The sequence below is a fragment of the Chelon labrosus genome (assembly GCF_963514085.1).
Source record: "Chelon labrosus genome assembly, chromosome: 3".
Taxonomy (NCBI): domain Eukaryota; kingdom Metazoa; phylum Chordata; class Actinopteri; order Mugiliformes; family Mugilidae; genus Chelon; species Chelon labrosus.
The window spans coordinates 32,042,747-32,060,089 of NC_140339.1; the positions used below are offsets into that span (position 1 = coordinate 32,042,747).

The 17,343-nt window shown below is 40.2% G+C and overlaps 1 protein-coding gene across 6 annotated transcripts in view; it reads right to left on the reverse strand.

Moving 5' to 3' along the window:
- Positions 1-17,343, reverse strand: part of phkb (phosphorylase kinase, beta) — a 114,429-nt gene that overhangs the window by 78,534 nt on the left and 18,552 nt on the right. For all 6 annotated transcript variants that reach the window (XM_084541941.1, XM_084541938.1, XM_084541940.1 and 3 more), the window contains 5 exons: positions 12,884-13,022; positions 10,211-10,310; positions 6,627-6,734; positions 4,749-4,829; positions 1,222-1,337 (listed from right to left, as the gene is read on the reverse strand). In XM_084541941.1, coding sequence (XP_084398067.1) covers positions 1,222-1,337; positions 4,749-4,829; positions 6,627-6,734; positions 10,211-10,310; positions 12,884-13,022 — 544 coding nt within the window. The remainder of the gene's footprint in view (positions 1-1,221; positions 1,338-4,748; positions 4,830-6,626; positions 6,735-10,210; positions 10,311-12,883; positions 13,023-17,343) is intronic.

Genomic DNA, 17,343 nt, shown 5'->3' on the forward strand with positions numbered 1-17,343 from the left:
TTCATATGCTTTTATTTTGAAGGGGATTTTTTTATGCCGTGCAGTCTCTTCACACTCCTTAACAGCAGTTGTCAATAATGCCCTGTAATGTTAATTGACACCTGCCATTTGGCAGCATAGAAGAATATAGTAAAAGGGCTAACATTAATAATCAGTCTTATGATTAATACATGAATAAGTGGCTGAATAGTTTTAATAGTACAAAGTTAGTTAAATATTTAATAAGTGGGTACTCAGCTAAAGCGACATGTTTTTGAGTCTTTTTGAAACTAACAAAAAATGCAGTATTTTTTTATGCATTAAAGAACTGTTGAGCCTGTTAAAAAGGCTGAAGTTACCGAACTGTTTTATGTTACTGCGGCCAAAGGATCAGTGGCTTATTAAGTGCTACTAACTGAATATTAATACAAGGCTGTTCATTACATATCCACTGACACATGGTTATCACAGCTACAGTTACATTAATATTCTTGAAACCTTGTGTCCCCAAGATACACTTTTTGGTTTTAATTAAAATGCAGCTAATTGAGTGTAAAAGGGAATACTTCCCTCTCTAGCATCGCCACGTGCTGGTCGTTTTGGTTTATCAGTACGCTAGCACACTGTGATATTCTGTAATATCTCAAATTCAAACTGCACCATCTTTTCATTCAATAAATTTGAGAAGTTGACTGTTTTCCTCGATTTGGGTGGTGGCTTGTCAACGGTATACACAGATCAGGCATAACATTATGAACACCTCCCTAATATTGTGTAGGTATCCCTTGTGACAATTCTGTCTCATCACCGGATGGACATAGGCCTTCTGAGGGTGTCCTGTGGTGTCTGGCACCAGAATGTTGTTAGTGGAGGCCTTTGGGTCCTATGAGTTGAGGGGAGGGGCCACTGGATCAGTCTAGCCCCAGTGCATCCCACAGATACTTGATCACTTTGGGATCTAGGTACTTTGGAGGCAAGGTCAAAACTTTGGCTGCCAGGTCAAAACTTTGGCTGCATCCTGCTGGGGATGGCTGCTCCTGTCGAGGAGAGTCATTGCTATGGGGTAGGGGTGTCTGGTCTGGTCTAGGTGGGAGGTACATGTATAAGTAACATCCACAAAATGAATTGTCACAAGATGGTGGTCAATGTGCGTGCACGTGTGTGTGTATTAAGCACTTGTGACATTTGGACCCTCATATTTATTTCTGAACATTTTTGTGTGGCGTTTATATTCTGACCAACCTGGAATGCAGCTCAGTGCTGCCGTTATTGTATTTGCTGCCTCGCTCCCACATGCCATAGTCAGGCACCCTGTAGGCTCGCTCCACACAGAACACCAGGTTTTGGATGAAAGAAACCTGCCCGCAGAAAACAAACATCAAAGACGGGAAGCAATTGGACACCGGGAATGACATGCAAGATACACAATACCATGCATGAACCTGAGGCAGGGCTGGGCATATAAACACACACACACCCACACCCACCCACACCCACACACACACACACACACTAGTGGTTGACTTTTGAAATTGATCAGGGATGATGTGCGAAACTCTCTCATTATCAAGGTTACTACAGAGAACATGAAAGTTATTTTCTCATCATCGCTCAAGGTGAAACCCATCCCGCAGCTACAGACAGAAGTGTAATTAAGTAGTGAAGATGTAACTTCATTGCCTAGCCACCTGCACATAAAAATGATATTATTGAATGGACATATCACAGCATTCATTCTCAGCAAAATTTAAATTATCAGCATATCACTCATTGATTCCAGGCCTAAACACTCATAAGCAGTGTCTTTGGTTACAGTACTGCATAAGTGTGACGTAGCAATCAGAAAGTTAGGATTTTTCTTGCATCTCTCATATTGTCTGCACCAGCTTTGCAAAAACACACCAGGGGAGATATGTCAAAATCAATAACCACATCTAGAAAAACTAAAAGGGAGAGACATATAATGTGTGATGGCTTAAAGGCATTGAATCATTAAAACGACCCGAAAGTAGCAGTGCATGGACGCGTGTGCTTGAGTGATGGGAGATTTAATCTAAAACGGCAAAGAGAGGGAGAAAAAATGAGAGAGTGAGAGAGAAGGATAGAGAAAAGGAGGTAGAACCTGCATTGGACTTAAATAGGTCAGTCTGTGAAGCAGGACAGGGGAAGAGGGAGCAAGGTGGATGAGGCTGGGAATGAGAGAAAGGTGTTCACTGGGTCTCTTATTTGGGGTTTTATGAGCACAGTGATTAACGAGGTGAACTTTTTAGTATCTTAATGGTATCTTAATGAATGTTACTGCCCAGCAGCCATACAAGCCTCTCTGTCTCCCTGCCGCTAGACAACCATCCCTTCCATTTCTCCCTTTTTTGGAGGTTAGGAACATGTACACATTTGCAAAAGCAATACATGCTTCTGCTTTTACACATGTGCCGGCAGTACTCACATCATCATATTATACAGCATGTACCTGTATAATATGAGTAGGGGGAAAATAGAGACTGACACACACCACAATGAGTCTCTTCATTTCATGCTGCATGTAAATGGAATCTGGAAGGAGGTGGATAGTGCATCTTCTCAGAGGACAGGCAGCAGCCTTTCTATACCACTTCAAAGAAAATACTGCAATGCAGTTTCCAGCTAAGTGGAGTGAATGCCAATGGACTTTGCAAGCAGTGGCAGCTAACAACAAACAAATAAATACCATAATAATGAGATTATTCCAAAAGAAACACATTCCAGACCTTGTTCAATGAGATCACCAATCAGAAATCCGTACGCTCAGTGGTTCTGATATTTGTTAATACAAGAATGGGGGATGTAGACTGCTTCAGTTTGAATTACACAACCTAATACCAATGTTTAACCAAGCAAATTAGGCCACTGGACAAACAGGTCTGGCCTCAAAAACAAAGGTATGCTGTCAAGCTGGTCAATTTAGTCAGGAGGAGAAATTTAAAAAAAATTAGGTTATCTGAATATGGGATGTGAAGTGAAGACTGCATGCACTAATTGGTTAGGGGAATAATACTTTAGCATGTCCTTTTTTTCTTTAGACAAGTCCAATTTTGAAATTTAAAAAATAAGTGCATTTCTCTATCAGGGGCTGCTCTGTAGCTGTAAGTAAAGCTGTGAATGAGCAGGTTGTACTAAAACAGAAAAAAAAAAATGATTAATGATGTTCCAACTGCTCCTGGGGGGCACACAATAAACAGCACACTGTGTAGGCTTAATAGCCAAATTGCCTCGTTGTTTTATTAAGAGTGGAACATAAAGAAGTGATAGATAAATCAAGCCCAGAAGAAACCATTCAAAGCAGCTTTTCATTAATGATGGGTTGGTGTGCTGCCAAATACGATGTTACCAGTTCGATTCCGGGAGGACAATGAAGCTTCAACAATGAAATCATCAGAATGGAAGTCAACTGAGTGGCTCAGCAAAAATATAAATGGAAGCTAAGCTATAAAAGTAGGAAATTGTACCCTGATCCTGCATTTGTGCTGGCTCTAGGATATCTGTTGGGGATTTAGGGTCATTTAAGTGACTTCAGAGACCCTTTGGTCTTATTATATAGCCACTTGCTGGATCTTCATAGGGTAGAATCAAATAATTAGAAAATGTATATATCATAAAAGGTTTCGCAAGTAGTTATAGAAACAATACAGATTTACAATATCACTTTAAATCTGTGTTGCACATGCTCCTGATGTACATCACATTGTACAGATTTGGCAACATGTTATTGTAGACTACAGAGAAAATGTGCATAGACTATGCAATAGACTAACAAGACCGAAATGTTGAGCAGTGTAGGGAGAAGTAACACCAATTGTGCAGCCATGCTAGCAGCTCTGTTAGGGATTGTGATTCTAAATGCTAATGTCTGCAAGCTAACAAATTTGCAAGATAGTTATGCCCATATGCTGATATTTTGTATATTTTACTTAAATAAAACTGAATTGAACTGAACTGAATTAAATGCAGATGACTTATAAAAGAAAGCCATTGTGCACTTGTCAGTACAAGTAAGTAGCAAAACAAGATTTTAATATGTTGCATATACTAATGTAGGTATTTCTCCCAAAAGTGACAAGGTTGACTGGTAGGCCTACTGTGGTTGTCCATATAGGCAAATCCAGTGGCAACTTTTCGCAGTATTTTCTTTTGGTTTGGGGAAAGGAATAAAAACCGCTCAACCAAACTCACTGCATTTTGAATTCTGTGAATGGCTGTTACAAGTACCTCATGCATGCCTTTAACCATTTTCCTGTTCTAGCTCTCAGTCTCACGCTGCTTTGAAAAATTAGCTTACCGCTTGATTTGTTTGTCTTACTAGAAGTAAGTTAGCAACAGTAACCATGGTGGTAGGAGCTATTCGGTTGGTAGACCGGCAACCAATTGGAAGGCCAACAATGGGTCAGAAAACAAAGAACTATTGATGGGATTTAGCGGAGTCTGTCACAAGGTTTGAATCCGTCTAATAGTCACAAAGATATTTCACTCAGTACCAAAAAAAAACAGACAGACCAACAGATTGGCAGACATATATTGCCATTGACAGACATGTAATACACAACTTGCACAGTTAAATTAATTATTTTATATATATTCTAAGCTTCTCATTCATTTAAAACATATGTAAATGTTAATGCTTAACTATATGTTGTAAATGTAGCCTTGACAGTAAGACCAAAACACAAAAAAGGAAGTAAATCCTCAGTGTCTAAAACTGATCATCTTGGCAGTCATTTTAGTGTCTTGTTTACCTCATCAGTGTTGTAAATGATCTGCAGACCAGAGCAGATCATCTCCACCAGATACAGCAGAAACAGAGAAACGGCATCGATCTTCAGCGATGACATAAAGATGGAAAGAGGGGAAGCGAGACGATTAAAAAAATTACAGCCTGAGACATTCATTTTATGTTAGCTATTAGGCCTTGGCATTGCTATCATCAATGATGGTATGGTTGTTAGAAAATAACAAACACAGAGTGAATCCTGTTACTTTGTCATGGGCAACTAACCTGGTAGCTGTAGATTTTTAAATTTATCTGCGGCTCACTTGATTTATTCTCCACCCTTGAGAGGAGTCTCCAACCCAAATTGACCTCTGTCAATACCACTGACAGAATAAGCTGCTTTACTGCAATTTAAGGAACATCCACCTTTCAGTGCATGTTATTTTTCCAGCAGTAATATGTATGCCGGATATTGTATTTTATTGTATTTATATTGTATTTTAATTCACAGCACTCAAAACCCCAAACCTGCCACAAAGAGATTAATTGGCTAATTCATCCACCCTGTTGTCTTATCTTTGCATGGTTGGACACTCTTAGAGTTTCTTCCTGAATAACAGCCAGTGAAATCATTTTTATTATTGTCACAGGGGATAGAATATATAACTTGCGATCACCAAGGTGGCGCGGTACAAAAGAGACTTATTGCAAAGAGTGTAGGATACTACACTCTTTGCAATAAGTCTCTTTAGCCTTAGGCTACTTTCAACCCTTGCAGATACACTGCCTGGCCAAAAAAAAAAAAAAGGTCACACATGCGCTAATATTTTGTTGGACCGCTATTAGCTTTGATTACAGCACGCATTCGCTGTAGCATTGCTTCAATCAGCTTCTGCAATGTCACAAGATTTATTTCCATCCAGTGTTGCACTAATTTTTCACCACGATCTTGTATTGATGATGGGAGAGTCTGACCACTGTGCAAAGCCTTCTCCAGCACATCCCAAACATTCTTAATCGGATTGAGGTTTTGACTCTGTGTGAAAATGATGTCTCATGCTCCCTAAACCACTCTTTCACAGTCTGAGCCCCATGAATCCTGGCATTGTCATCTTGGAATTTGCCGGTGAACATCAGGGAGAAAAAAAATCCATTGATGGAATAACCTGGTCATTCAGTATATTCAGGTAGTCAGCTGACCTCATTTTGGGCATAAAGTTGCTGAACCTTGACCTGAGCAACTGCAGCAACCCCAGATCATAGCACTGCACCCACAGGCTTGTACAGTAGACACTAGGCATGATGGGTGCATCACTTCATCTGCCTCTCTTCTTACGCTGATGTGCTCATCAGGGTCCACATCTGTTCAGTCCCTTTCCGTTCCCTTCACATTGTACGAGTGGAATGCTCTTACTTTCACTATTAAACATAGTCCTGAGTTCTACTGTTGTTTTTCTTCCATTTGATTTCACCAAACGTTTAAGTGATCACAGTCACGATCAATCAGGATTTTTTTCCAACCATATTTCTTCCTCAATTCTTGACGATGGTTCTCCACTATCCTTCCAGTTTTTAATAATGTGTTGGACAGTTCTTAACCCAATTTTAGTAGTTTCTGCAAGCTCCTTAGATGTGTTCTCTACTTTATGCATGCCAATGATATGACCCTTCTCAAACAGACATCTAATTGCTCATGCAATAATTATCCAACAGAAGGCTTGTAACCATTTGCTTAGTTAAATCCAGGTGGTAGTGTACGATCATGTAATCTGTACATTTCATTGAGCTATTAATGCACAAAGCACACAAAAATGTATGTAGTGCATATGTGTAAAATCTAATTCAAATGCCACATTGTTATTTGCAGGTTGCTTCATCTTTCCACATGTGCTCACTGGCTGACCTGCAGGTGGTGGTAGTCGCTGTACGAGTGAACCTCGTCACCGGTGTTTACATCGAACACAGAGTGCAGACACTTAGAGGGGCTGGGATCCTGTTTAAACTGCTCCACCTAGTACAGAGATACACAGAGACAAAGGGGAAAGGATGACAAAGAGAAGTCAAGGGTAAAGAGGATTCAGAAAAAGACAAATGAAGATTCTCACCAAAGGTACAGTCTATAACAGTAGCAGCCTTGAATACATTCAAAAACATATATGTAGGAACCGTATGAATAAAGTAAACACTTGGTAATTAACTCTTATTATTTAACATTCACATTCTCTCTTTTTATATATGAAACAATTGGTCAGTATTTGATGCATAATTTCACTTAAACGAAAATGTGTTTATTTACTGTAATTTTATTTTACATTTGATATACGCCTCGTGTTTCTTGTCTTCTGTTTTACCTTAATCTAAATTTATTTCATCTCTTCTGATTAAATTGCCACTTGAACATCTTTTAGTTCTGTTATTTTAACTGGTGCATCAACTAATTTAATTCGTCTAGCTAAAATCTCCCCCAGATTTTCTGCTTCAACGTCCATTACAACTTCTTTTAGTGTTTGCAAGTCATCTGGCTATTCAGTTATTTCACTTCAACCAATAATTCAACTACTTTCAGCGCTTCAAATGAATCTGCCACCTAGATCTCCACTGATACCTGCAGGCACTCTAAAATGTCAATAAGTTTTCTAAATTTGCATATCACCCCCATCTAAATACAGGTCAAACCCCACAAAGAATCATCATTTCCAGATGTATTCAAGCAGTTTCAAATTAAGGCCATGTTCAAAAACCCCAAAAGAGAGGACTGCAAGAACCAATGACTGTTACTCTAACACTTAATGTATAATATTTTGTTTTTCAGATAAAATAAACACATATATACTCATAAAGTATATCGTATAATAAAATCTATTCTTGGTTCAGTTGATATTTTGTAATGCAATTCTGTGCTATTACTATATAGACTGTTTGCTGCTGTGTGTCCCTCCCCCCCTCCCCTCCCACATGTACGCTTTAGTCAGATATGTGTATCTATGACAGATGTATGTTTATCTTGCTGTTCTCTTCTCTTCTCTCTTTCTTCTGTCTGTACCCGGCTGGCCTTAGGCAGATGGGTCCCTCCATATGAGCTGGGTTCTGCTCGAGGTTTCTTCCTGTTAAAAGGGAGTTTTTCCTTGCCACCGTCGCCTTCAGGCTTGCTCTGGGGGTTTCAGGCCGGGTTTTGTAAAGCGTCTTGAGACGATTTGTATTGTTATTGACGCTATATAAATAAAATTGAATTGAACATTGAATATTTTGGCAACCAAACTATGACATGGTTTAAACACACTATATAACAGCTTTGTAATGTTTTGTATTCAGTGGTTCCTTGGTGACACTGTATGTTTGCTGGGCTACCAGCCCTGTTGCGAAGCTATATATAATTGGCCCTTTTGTCCTATTTTTACCACATTTGCTTCTCTTTTCTACACATCTCTCTTTGCTCCCTCTTTCACCATTACCCTCCCTCCAACTTCATTGTCTCTATTTTTCTTTCTACCTCCCACTTTCCTTCCCTTCCCACATTTACCTCTGTACTTTGTTATTAACTTTGCTCTTTGTATCTGTATCTCTTTCCCCAGACTCTTTCACTTTTTTTTGTCCTTTCATTTGGCATTCCACATCTCTGCACCATTTTTCTCCTCACTCTCTCTTTCCCTGCATAGCCAGGTCATACTGGAGACCCTGTGTCCCACTTGTCCTCAAACTGCTCCACTTCCTGCCATCCCACAACAGCTAATAAGTACTTGTGTAGAGAATAGGAGAAATACCTCTGTCACCAGCTAACAATAGGTATTTCTGTTTATGTCTCTATAAAACCCACTTTTGTGCATAGGCGTTTCTGATTCTCTTTCCAACACAATCACAATGTCAAATGGCACTGCTTTACGAATATTTTCAGATGGCAGATCTTCCTAATTGATTCATGTGTTGAAATGCACCAATATGAGCCTCGAATAAGCAAAACACAATAATCTATTTTCATACTTGTATTTGACATTTTTACACACAAACATAAATCTTGCATGTCAACAAACTAATTACTGCATCACTCTTTCTGATTGCTTAAAGGGAACACAAACAGCATACAGGGAGCTCAGAGCATGAAGACAGTCAAAAATTAAATATGTTCTTGTCTCTTTAGGGCAGCATGGCAAGCTGTTTAAACAACACAGCCTCTTAAAATTTCCAGTGGCCACAGATAATAATTACCATTCTGAGGGAACAGAGACATTACATTAATTTGCAGGTTGTAAAACTGCAAGACTGAGCTAAAAGCTAAGGGATTAGGGCATAAGTTCTCTCTGGGTTAGTCACTACAAGAAACATGTTTCACATCAGGCGCAGTTATCTGATCAGCTGTTGGTGTACATTATTGATTGGGGATCTAGAGTCCAGGTTGAAAGTCATTTGATGTGGGGAAAGCAGAGCTGGGAGATATGTGTACACTGCAAAGAAAACTGGCAACAAGAGGGTAATATTAAGTGCTGCCATAGTGGAGGCAGGTTGGTTTGAGTTGATTGTCATAATATTTGAGGTCTGAGCTACTTTACACTTTAAAGGAGTATTGAATGTAGTCTTGATGTCACCTAAATACAGTTTCAGTTTGCTTATATGGCAATTCTGCCACTCATATACAACTAATTTCACAAATATGTTTGTTGATAATGCTGCCTAGATTATGTTTTGATCAGCAGAACAAGGAAATACTGATTCAGAATGTTTGTGTATGACATTTTCAACCAAACGTAGTATCTACCAAATGTTCATTGTCAACTATTTCATTAGTTTGTCCTCCAGTATGTCCTCATTCAAGGAAACAATAAGTCATCAACTGGTGAGATTCAAACAAATTCAAATATTTTCCTTAGTCACAGCCCACACTGTCAAAGACCTAGTTTTGGGTGTCTGAGAAACATGTACCATTGTGTTCTGTGTCGACTTACTAATTGAGGTGTTCAATACTAAAAGACAAGCCTTTACACTTCAGAAACCTGTAGTTCTGAAGGATTATGCTCTAGTTCCTTACACGTTATACTACAGGCAGACAACAGGGCCAAGCTGCTGTGTTTGCTCCATGATATTTGTCCATCAGTGACCCCGTTTCTCACCTTCAATAAAAATGCCATTCACTCCTTAAGTGTTGGAGACAGGGCAGAGTGCACGCTGCTCAGTTTAATTAACTCTGTAAACAAAGCTTTGTAATTAAGACACAGCTCTATAAAAAAGATTGTGTACGCGGGTGTCGGGGGGGCTGGGCAAAAGAGTTTGGTAACTCTTGCCAGTTATTAGGCCCTTGGGACTAATGCAACAGGATACCGTTGTCTTTGTTGTAATATGAAAGAGGAGCCAGATGTGTCCAGTGCTCTGGCTCTAAGAGGCTTTGGTGAACAGAAATACATCTTTGATCTGTAATAAGTGTGTAATTGCAGGGTGCTTTTAACCAAGCATGCAATGTGAGGGCAGACACGGATTCAAAGCAGCTTAAAAACTCACCTTATCAGCCTGTCTCATGTAGCAATAAAGGATTCCTCTCATGCACTTGATGGCAGAATGCTCCAATTCATGGGTCCGTCCCATATCATCATCAATGCGTCTGGAGACAAAAATGAGGGCCATCAGTGACTAGATGGGTAACTTCCAGTGCTTAAACAAGATGTTCAAATTGGGTCACAATTTTAATTATTATTTCTATTGGCTAGATGTCCTATAGAATGTAAGATGATGAGATCTGGAAATGTGAACAAACAGGTTAAAGTAGTGCCTATACTTCCACCTTGAAAACGGCAACTTTACCTCTGAATGCTCCAAACTCTCCATTGCTGCAGGCTATCTCTGATCGCTTGTGTGATACTGCTATGCATGCGTTTGTGTGTAAACACCACCACCCAACTGATCACTGCCCTGCGCTGATTGGCTTCATACCTTAGCCAATCATCGTCACTGTTTCTGGGTTTTTGCACCTTAAAATGTCTGTACTAGCACTTTAAGTTGTTTACTCGTGCCTTAAATTGCCCCCCGGGGACAAATAAAGTTTTCTGAATCTGAATCTGAAAACCCCACCCAGAGGGGAAAAAAAGAAAAAAAACACCTCCTTTGGGAGTCTTTCTCTCGGGATTTTGCGGGACAGGATTTTTTATTTATTTATTTATTTGGGGGGGGGGGGGGGGGGGGGGGGGGGGGGGCAGTCACGTGATCGGGATATGACGGGGGAGGGGTTCTTATGTACCAAAGGGGGGCCCAGCAGAGAAAGTTTGGGAACCACTGATGTATGTAAACTTCTGACTTCAAAGAAAGTAATAAAACATTCTCTAAGAAATTCTCTCTCTCATTATTGTGGCATGAAGCAAATAGCAGTAATTTTAGTAATCCTAACTGACCTAAAACAGGAGAGGTTTAGTCTGATTTAACTTCAGACAGTGAGGAAAAAATGTTTATGTGTCTTTTAACACAGTGTATGTAAACACCTGGTTTCAACTGTATGTTTGCAGCATCTGCAGTGGGAGTCAGCGTGTTCTCAATGATGCTGGCTCATCTCAAATGCACACGAAAAAGGTCATGCTAATAGTGTCTTTAGCTATCGACAGAGGACAGCAGAGCAGCAGCACATACACACACTGCAGCTGGGAGCAAAGTAAGTAACGGCACCAGCCAAGCCTGTCAGATGAGAATCTTCTTAATTAAATCCCACTGACAATTCTAATAGGAGGCAGCCATGACTGATGACTGGGATCTGCCTCTGGTCAAATCACTGCAGTACACTCTATTTTTTTACCCTTCTCTTTCCCCCGTCTTCCCCCTCGATATAATTCCCTCACTCAATGTTTCACTCCATCTCCCACTTCTTATATTTTTATTCAGTCTGCCTTCTTACTCTGCATATCTTAACCTTCACTCTTTCTTTACTATCAGCCCTGTCACCTTCCTCCCAGTTGTTCTATTTGCCCCTCCACAACTCTCACTCCATCCTTGCCCCCCTCTCTGTTCTATTACATGCTCATTTTGTGGAAGTGATCTTTCCCTGGAGACTAATCATGACAGTGCCAGAAAGAAAGAAACTACATGAAACAGAAATAAGTGAAAGAAAACCAAAAGGCAAAGAAGGATAGAGGAGGCAAAAATCTGTGAAGTAGTAACCATACACCAGTGTAACGTTATCTGTTCGGCACACATTTCTCTATAACACACTATCAGTGTTCTACTCTTTTATTTAATGTTTACTTTATATGGATTATGCTATGATGGTGTAAAAAATTAAGTGCAATTATTCTAGTCTTAAAGTGACATTTTCGCACTGTTGCTTCTGCACTGTGAATATTTTTGTAAAAATACAATTCATTTCAACATCTTTATCCTGACTGATTAACATTGTCAAAAGTATTTGAAAGCATACACAATCATTCACATATTCACATAAACACAACAATAAATAACGGAACTTTCCTGCAAGGATGAACTCTGTCCAAAAGAAGCTCAACTTACTGTAATGTAATGTATATGTTCATGTGATCCACCTCCACTACTCACCAAGTGTTGTTTTACAAGCCAAAATCTCATTTAATTGTAGCCATTACACTCAAACCAGGTCGTGGGATTCAGCCAAAGGTTCCCCACAACAACAAACTGGCCCTGGTATCCCATGTATATAATTTAATAAAAACAGAACCACACACTAGTTTCCAGCATTTGAACTTAATTACAAAACAATGTATGTTCAAGTGTTCTATTTTATGACAAGCAAAGGAGCTATAAAATAATGTACAATATCATGGTTAACAGCTACACAGAATAAAGTAGTTGCCTCTGCTTGAGAATGGTACATAAAAATTTTCTTTAGTCAGTAATTTATGGTTGGGGGACCTCCATAGTGTTTTCAGTAATATAGCTAGCAAGGTCGGGGCGTAATATCTATTTCCAAGATATTTAAGCTTAATTTTTGTAGTGAGGGGAATTAGTGACACATTGTCCCTCTTGGTTGTCCATTATTGTTGGATTACATGTTATGTTAAACATTCTAGTACATGGGCTCACTTGTTGGCTAGCTATTTTATTTAGAATTTTTTGAGGGGATATGTTGCATCTATCAATATGTATCTTGTCAAACTTGCTTCATGCATACATGAAACGAGTATGACACTGTTTATTGTGCATGTGTCTTTGTATACTAACCTGTACGCCAAAGCCAAGGCCCAGGCACCAGCAGCACAGTACAGGGAGTCTCGTACCTTGGCCTCTTTGCATGTGGAGAATGTTTTGACCGGGAAAAGGCCAGTAGTGGGGCTCTGGTAGTTCAGAATAGTTGTCTTGACTAGATAGAAATATAAGCGGGCGGGGGGGGAGAGAGAGAGAGAGAGCGCAGAGGAAGTGACTCAACAGGTGTTGCAAAAATGGCAGTTTTGTTATTATGTGCTCACAGCCTTCATTTGTGGGACAAGGAACCATATAAGAAAAATCTTTATTAGTCCTGCGATGGGGAAATTGCAGTTCACAACAGCTTACAGAAAATGCAGAATAAAAAATAACAAGAGCGTATTTGGTAACTTCAGCACACAAGGCAACATTCTGAGGTCTTATCAGGGTCAAATGTGGTCTGCAAGGCCCACCTCTGCATGGAGTTTAACTGCTTTATTAGGTACCGATGTGATGATGTGTATGTTGACCCTGCTGAATCGTTTCCAATTAGTGGTCCACCTACACCTGAAGGACAAAGGACACTCCCTTGAAGATAACAACGTCCAAATCTTAGCCAGAGAAGACCGATGGTTTGAAAGAGGAGTAAAGGAAGCCATCTATGTCAGACTGGAAAAACCTTCACTAAACAGAGGAGGTGGACTGAGATTTAATCTGCCATCTATTTACAATACAGTTTTAACTTCTGTCCCCAAGAAGTTTCAGTCTCATTCACACCTCGACACTGGAGCCTCTGACGGACAACAGTCGTTACAGCACCATTCATAGGGAAGAGGAGGGGGGCAAAGAACAGTCCCCCCTCAACAACAGGTAAGTACCCAATCTGTCTGTGAAGGTTCTCAGTCATCCAGGTCATGGTATATCCAACAAAGGTTCAAAAAAGGGCAAGTCCAGTTGCCCTTTTTTGAACCTTTGTTGGATAAGTACCCAATCGTTAATGGAAATTAGCTGCACCAGTTTCTGGTTGTTAACATAACAAGCAAGTTTTCAGGAGGAGTTCCTATTGAAACCTCAGACTTCCCACCAGTCCCCTAGAACTGAAGAAGCTACTCGGATGAGTGGTGAAACGTCTTCTCAAAAAACTCTACAAGTCCAGTTGCCTTTTTTGAACCTTTGTTGGATATACCATGACCTGGATGACTGAGAACCTTCACAGACATTGACATATGCATTCTTTCTTCACTTGTCATAGCCCTAACCATAACCTAACTGTAACTTTTAAACCTAAAACCAAGTCTTAACAGGTTTTAAACCTCCAAAAATTATGGGGCACAGAGAAGAAGATGGCCCCACATGGACCAACAACTTAATAAGAACAAGAACACACACAGCTCTCACAAGCTATCCAATAATAAAACAATGCCCTTGGGTAAACTGTAGGCTGATTTTGTCTGCAGCTACATCATTGGTGGAATGTGAAAGGCAATGGCTGTGTCACATACTGGTTTGTTTGTCTTAATTAGGGAGTGCCCCCTCTGTAATTAACCACAAAGACATGAAGAAACTGTATTTAAGCAATTAAGTATCTGCTCAATTAAATTGTCTGTTCTTTTATGTTTTTGTGACATAGCAATCCAGGGCCTGTATTCCTAAAGATTCTGAGAATCTTCTAAGAGAGCTCCTAACTTAGCCTAAAAATTCCTAGCTAGGAGTCTTAGCTTAGGAGTGATTCCAGAAAATTCTCAGAGAACTCTGAGCAAGGAATGGACAGAAACTCTTATCTTAGTGAGGAGGTGTGGTTGACCCCGTTGCTAGGTATGAGTCATCATTTCAAGAGGTGTGATTGGTTGATCCTAAAAGCTAGATAAAAATACGTTTTTGTTGATAATTGGCCTAGAATGGACGTCAAATTAATAGACTTAATAACAGACTCTAATCTCTATGAAGAGTGTGTAATTATAAAATAAATAAATAGTAAGCTATACTTTAAAAATTATCCTATAAAATGTGTGATTAAACTCAGGCTCACTTGCACAGTATTCACATGCTGATAGTTCTATTTATTTGCTTTCATTCATTATCCATGCTGGTAACATTATGCACTTCACCCATTTGATATTAACGAGGGTAAAATGGCTCAGCTTTCATCAATTTCTGTGATTGTTGGTTGGTGTTCAAATCTTCCAAAAACCGAACAGCAGTGGAGAAGAAATGAAGTAGGAAACCCAACTGGACAGAAGAACTGTGTTTGCTTCTGGATCAACTGGTTAATGAGAATAAAAGTGTTTAGAGACGTAGATGTGGCCCCAAGTCATCACTGCTGCATTGTTGCATTTTTGCATTTTTTCTGTTGCTAAATACCTCAGTGTTATATTGTGGTGATATTGCGATTGTAACAAGCTTGATTATCATTCAGTGTTTGGAGAATATCTCTCCTGACTCTTCTTTCAGCCATTGTCTCCTCTGTTTAAGAAACTCCTAAGCCTCCTAAAAGTCCTCCTCCCTGCTCTTAACAGATCTCACCTTAGGAGCACTCTTAAGAGCTAAGATTCTTTAGGAATACCTTTCATCTTTACTAGGATCTACTCCGAACTTTGAGAGAATTTGGCCACTAGGAGCAACTCTTAGCGCTAAGAATCTTTAGGAATACAGCCCAGATTTTTATGTGGCCAGCAGTTATGTATGTTGGCAAACCTTTATATTGCCAACATAACATTACATTCCTCTGTGATCTGGGAACGTGTTTCAAAGGCTAGATGTTGTGTATTTTAGGTTGTTATGCAACCTGTAGTGGGATCCCCAATGCATGCTGGGTAAGCTTGTCACTTGTTGATATAATTAGGCCATGTGCCATGTTAGCCATGCGCCATGTGGACCAACGCTGCAGTACGCGACAGAGGAGTTTTAATCCCGTTTTTTTCCCCCTGCCGACGCGTCGTCGAGTGGTAGACAGTGCCAATGACTGGGTGTGTCGAGGGGAATGCTACGGCTTTCACCTACACGGGGAGGACTGGAGCAGCGGCAAAATGTCAAGGAAAAACTCTGTGAGTAGCCGATGGAAAGGAACTACGCCGGAAAGGTACAGTTAGTGTGGGGAAGAGTACCATTCAATCAGGAGCTGAAAATGGCTGGAATTATTGGCTCAATCGGCGAGAGCACGGAGTAATGGAGCTCCTACACAGAGCGTTTTGGCTATTTCGTGGTGTCCAACGGAATTGAAGAGATTTTTTCACCCAAACCCCCGGTGACCCTCCAAGAGAAGAGTGAATCTGTCAGCATGTATCTGCATTGCAGCACTGAGAAAATTAGCTGAACAATGTTTAAAGATGCTTTAAATGACAAATTAAGGGACAGACTGGTGTGTGGATTGAGAAATGAAGCTGTACAGAAGAAATTACTCACAGAAAGTTACTTGACTCAGGAGGACAAAAGAAGCTCACGGACTGCACGATACAGGTAGAGCTTACAAACTTGCCAGTGGTAAAACAAAGACACAAGGACCATGTTTCCACCGTGGCAAGCAAGGACACCTTGCTAATGACTGTTGCTAATGCAAAGAGATGGACTGTAACAATTGTGGAAAAAAAGGACATGTAGAGCAGGCATGCAGAAACAAAAAGAGTAAGGACAATGGCTCAAGGTTTGTGAATAAAAGTGATACTGCAAGACTTAAAAAGAAAAGACATGTTTGCACAGTTAAGCATAATGAGAACAGAGTGAGTGATTCCTCAGAAAAAGAAGTGTCAACTGCAGTAAACATCATGCATATAATGAATGTGGATAAAAGCTCAGATGGCTTCTGGGTCAACCCACAACTGCAAGGACATTTGGTGAAAATGCAGATAGAAACAGGTTCGAGAGCATCACTGGTGTCATATAAGATTTACAAGAAGTTTCTGAAGCATCTTCCACTCCGGCCCTCAGACACAGTCTTTAAAGGGTACACTGGACATCGAGTGCCCATGAAAAGGATGACAGAAGTGACTGTTCAATGCAATGGCCAAACTGCTAAACTCACTGTTACCATGAGAAACTATCCAGCCATAATGGGAAGTAGGCCTGTCGCGATAATCAATAAATCAATAAATCAATTAATCGCACAATAAATGAAAACAAACTCGATAATTTTGCCGGCCACAATTTATTTTTTTCAGTAACGTTAGGTTACGTTGTAACCTTGGTTCTCTGAGTGAAGAGACTATCTCTCCACTCCGTTACATATTCCATATGTACGGGGAATGACCTCCCCTGCATGTCAGGGTACGTGGATACTTCTTTAAGACACACCGGCTCGCCCGGTCACGCCCCCAGGTTTACCCTATAAAGCACCTGTGCTGGCGTGAAATCAGTGATAGTTTGATCGACACTGGTCTCCGAGCGGCCCTAAGAGCTGGAGAGATAGTCTCTTCACTCAGAGAACCAAGGTTACAACGTAACCTAACGTTCTCTTTCGTCTCGAGACTATCTCTCCACTCCGTTACATATTCCATATGTACGGG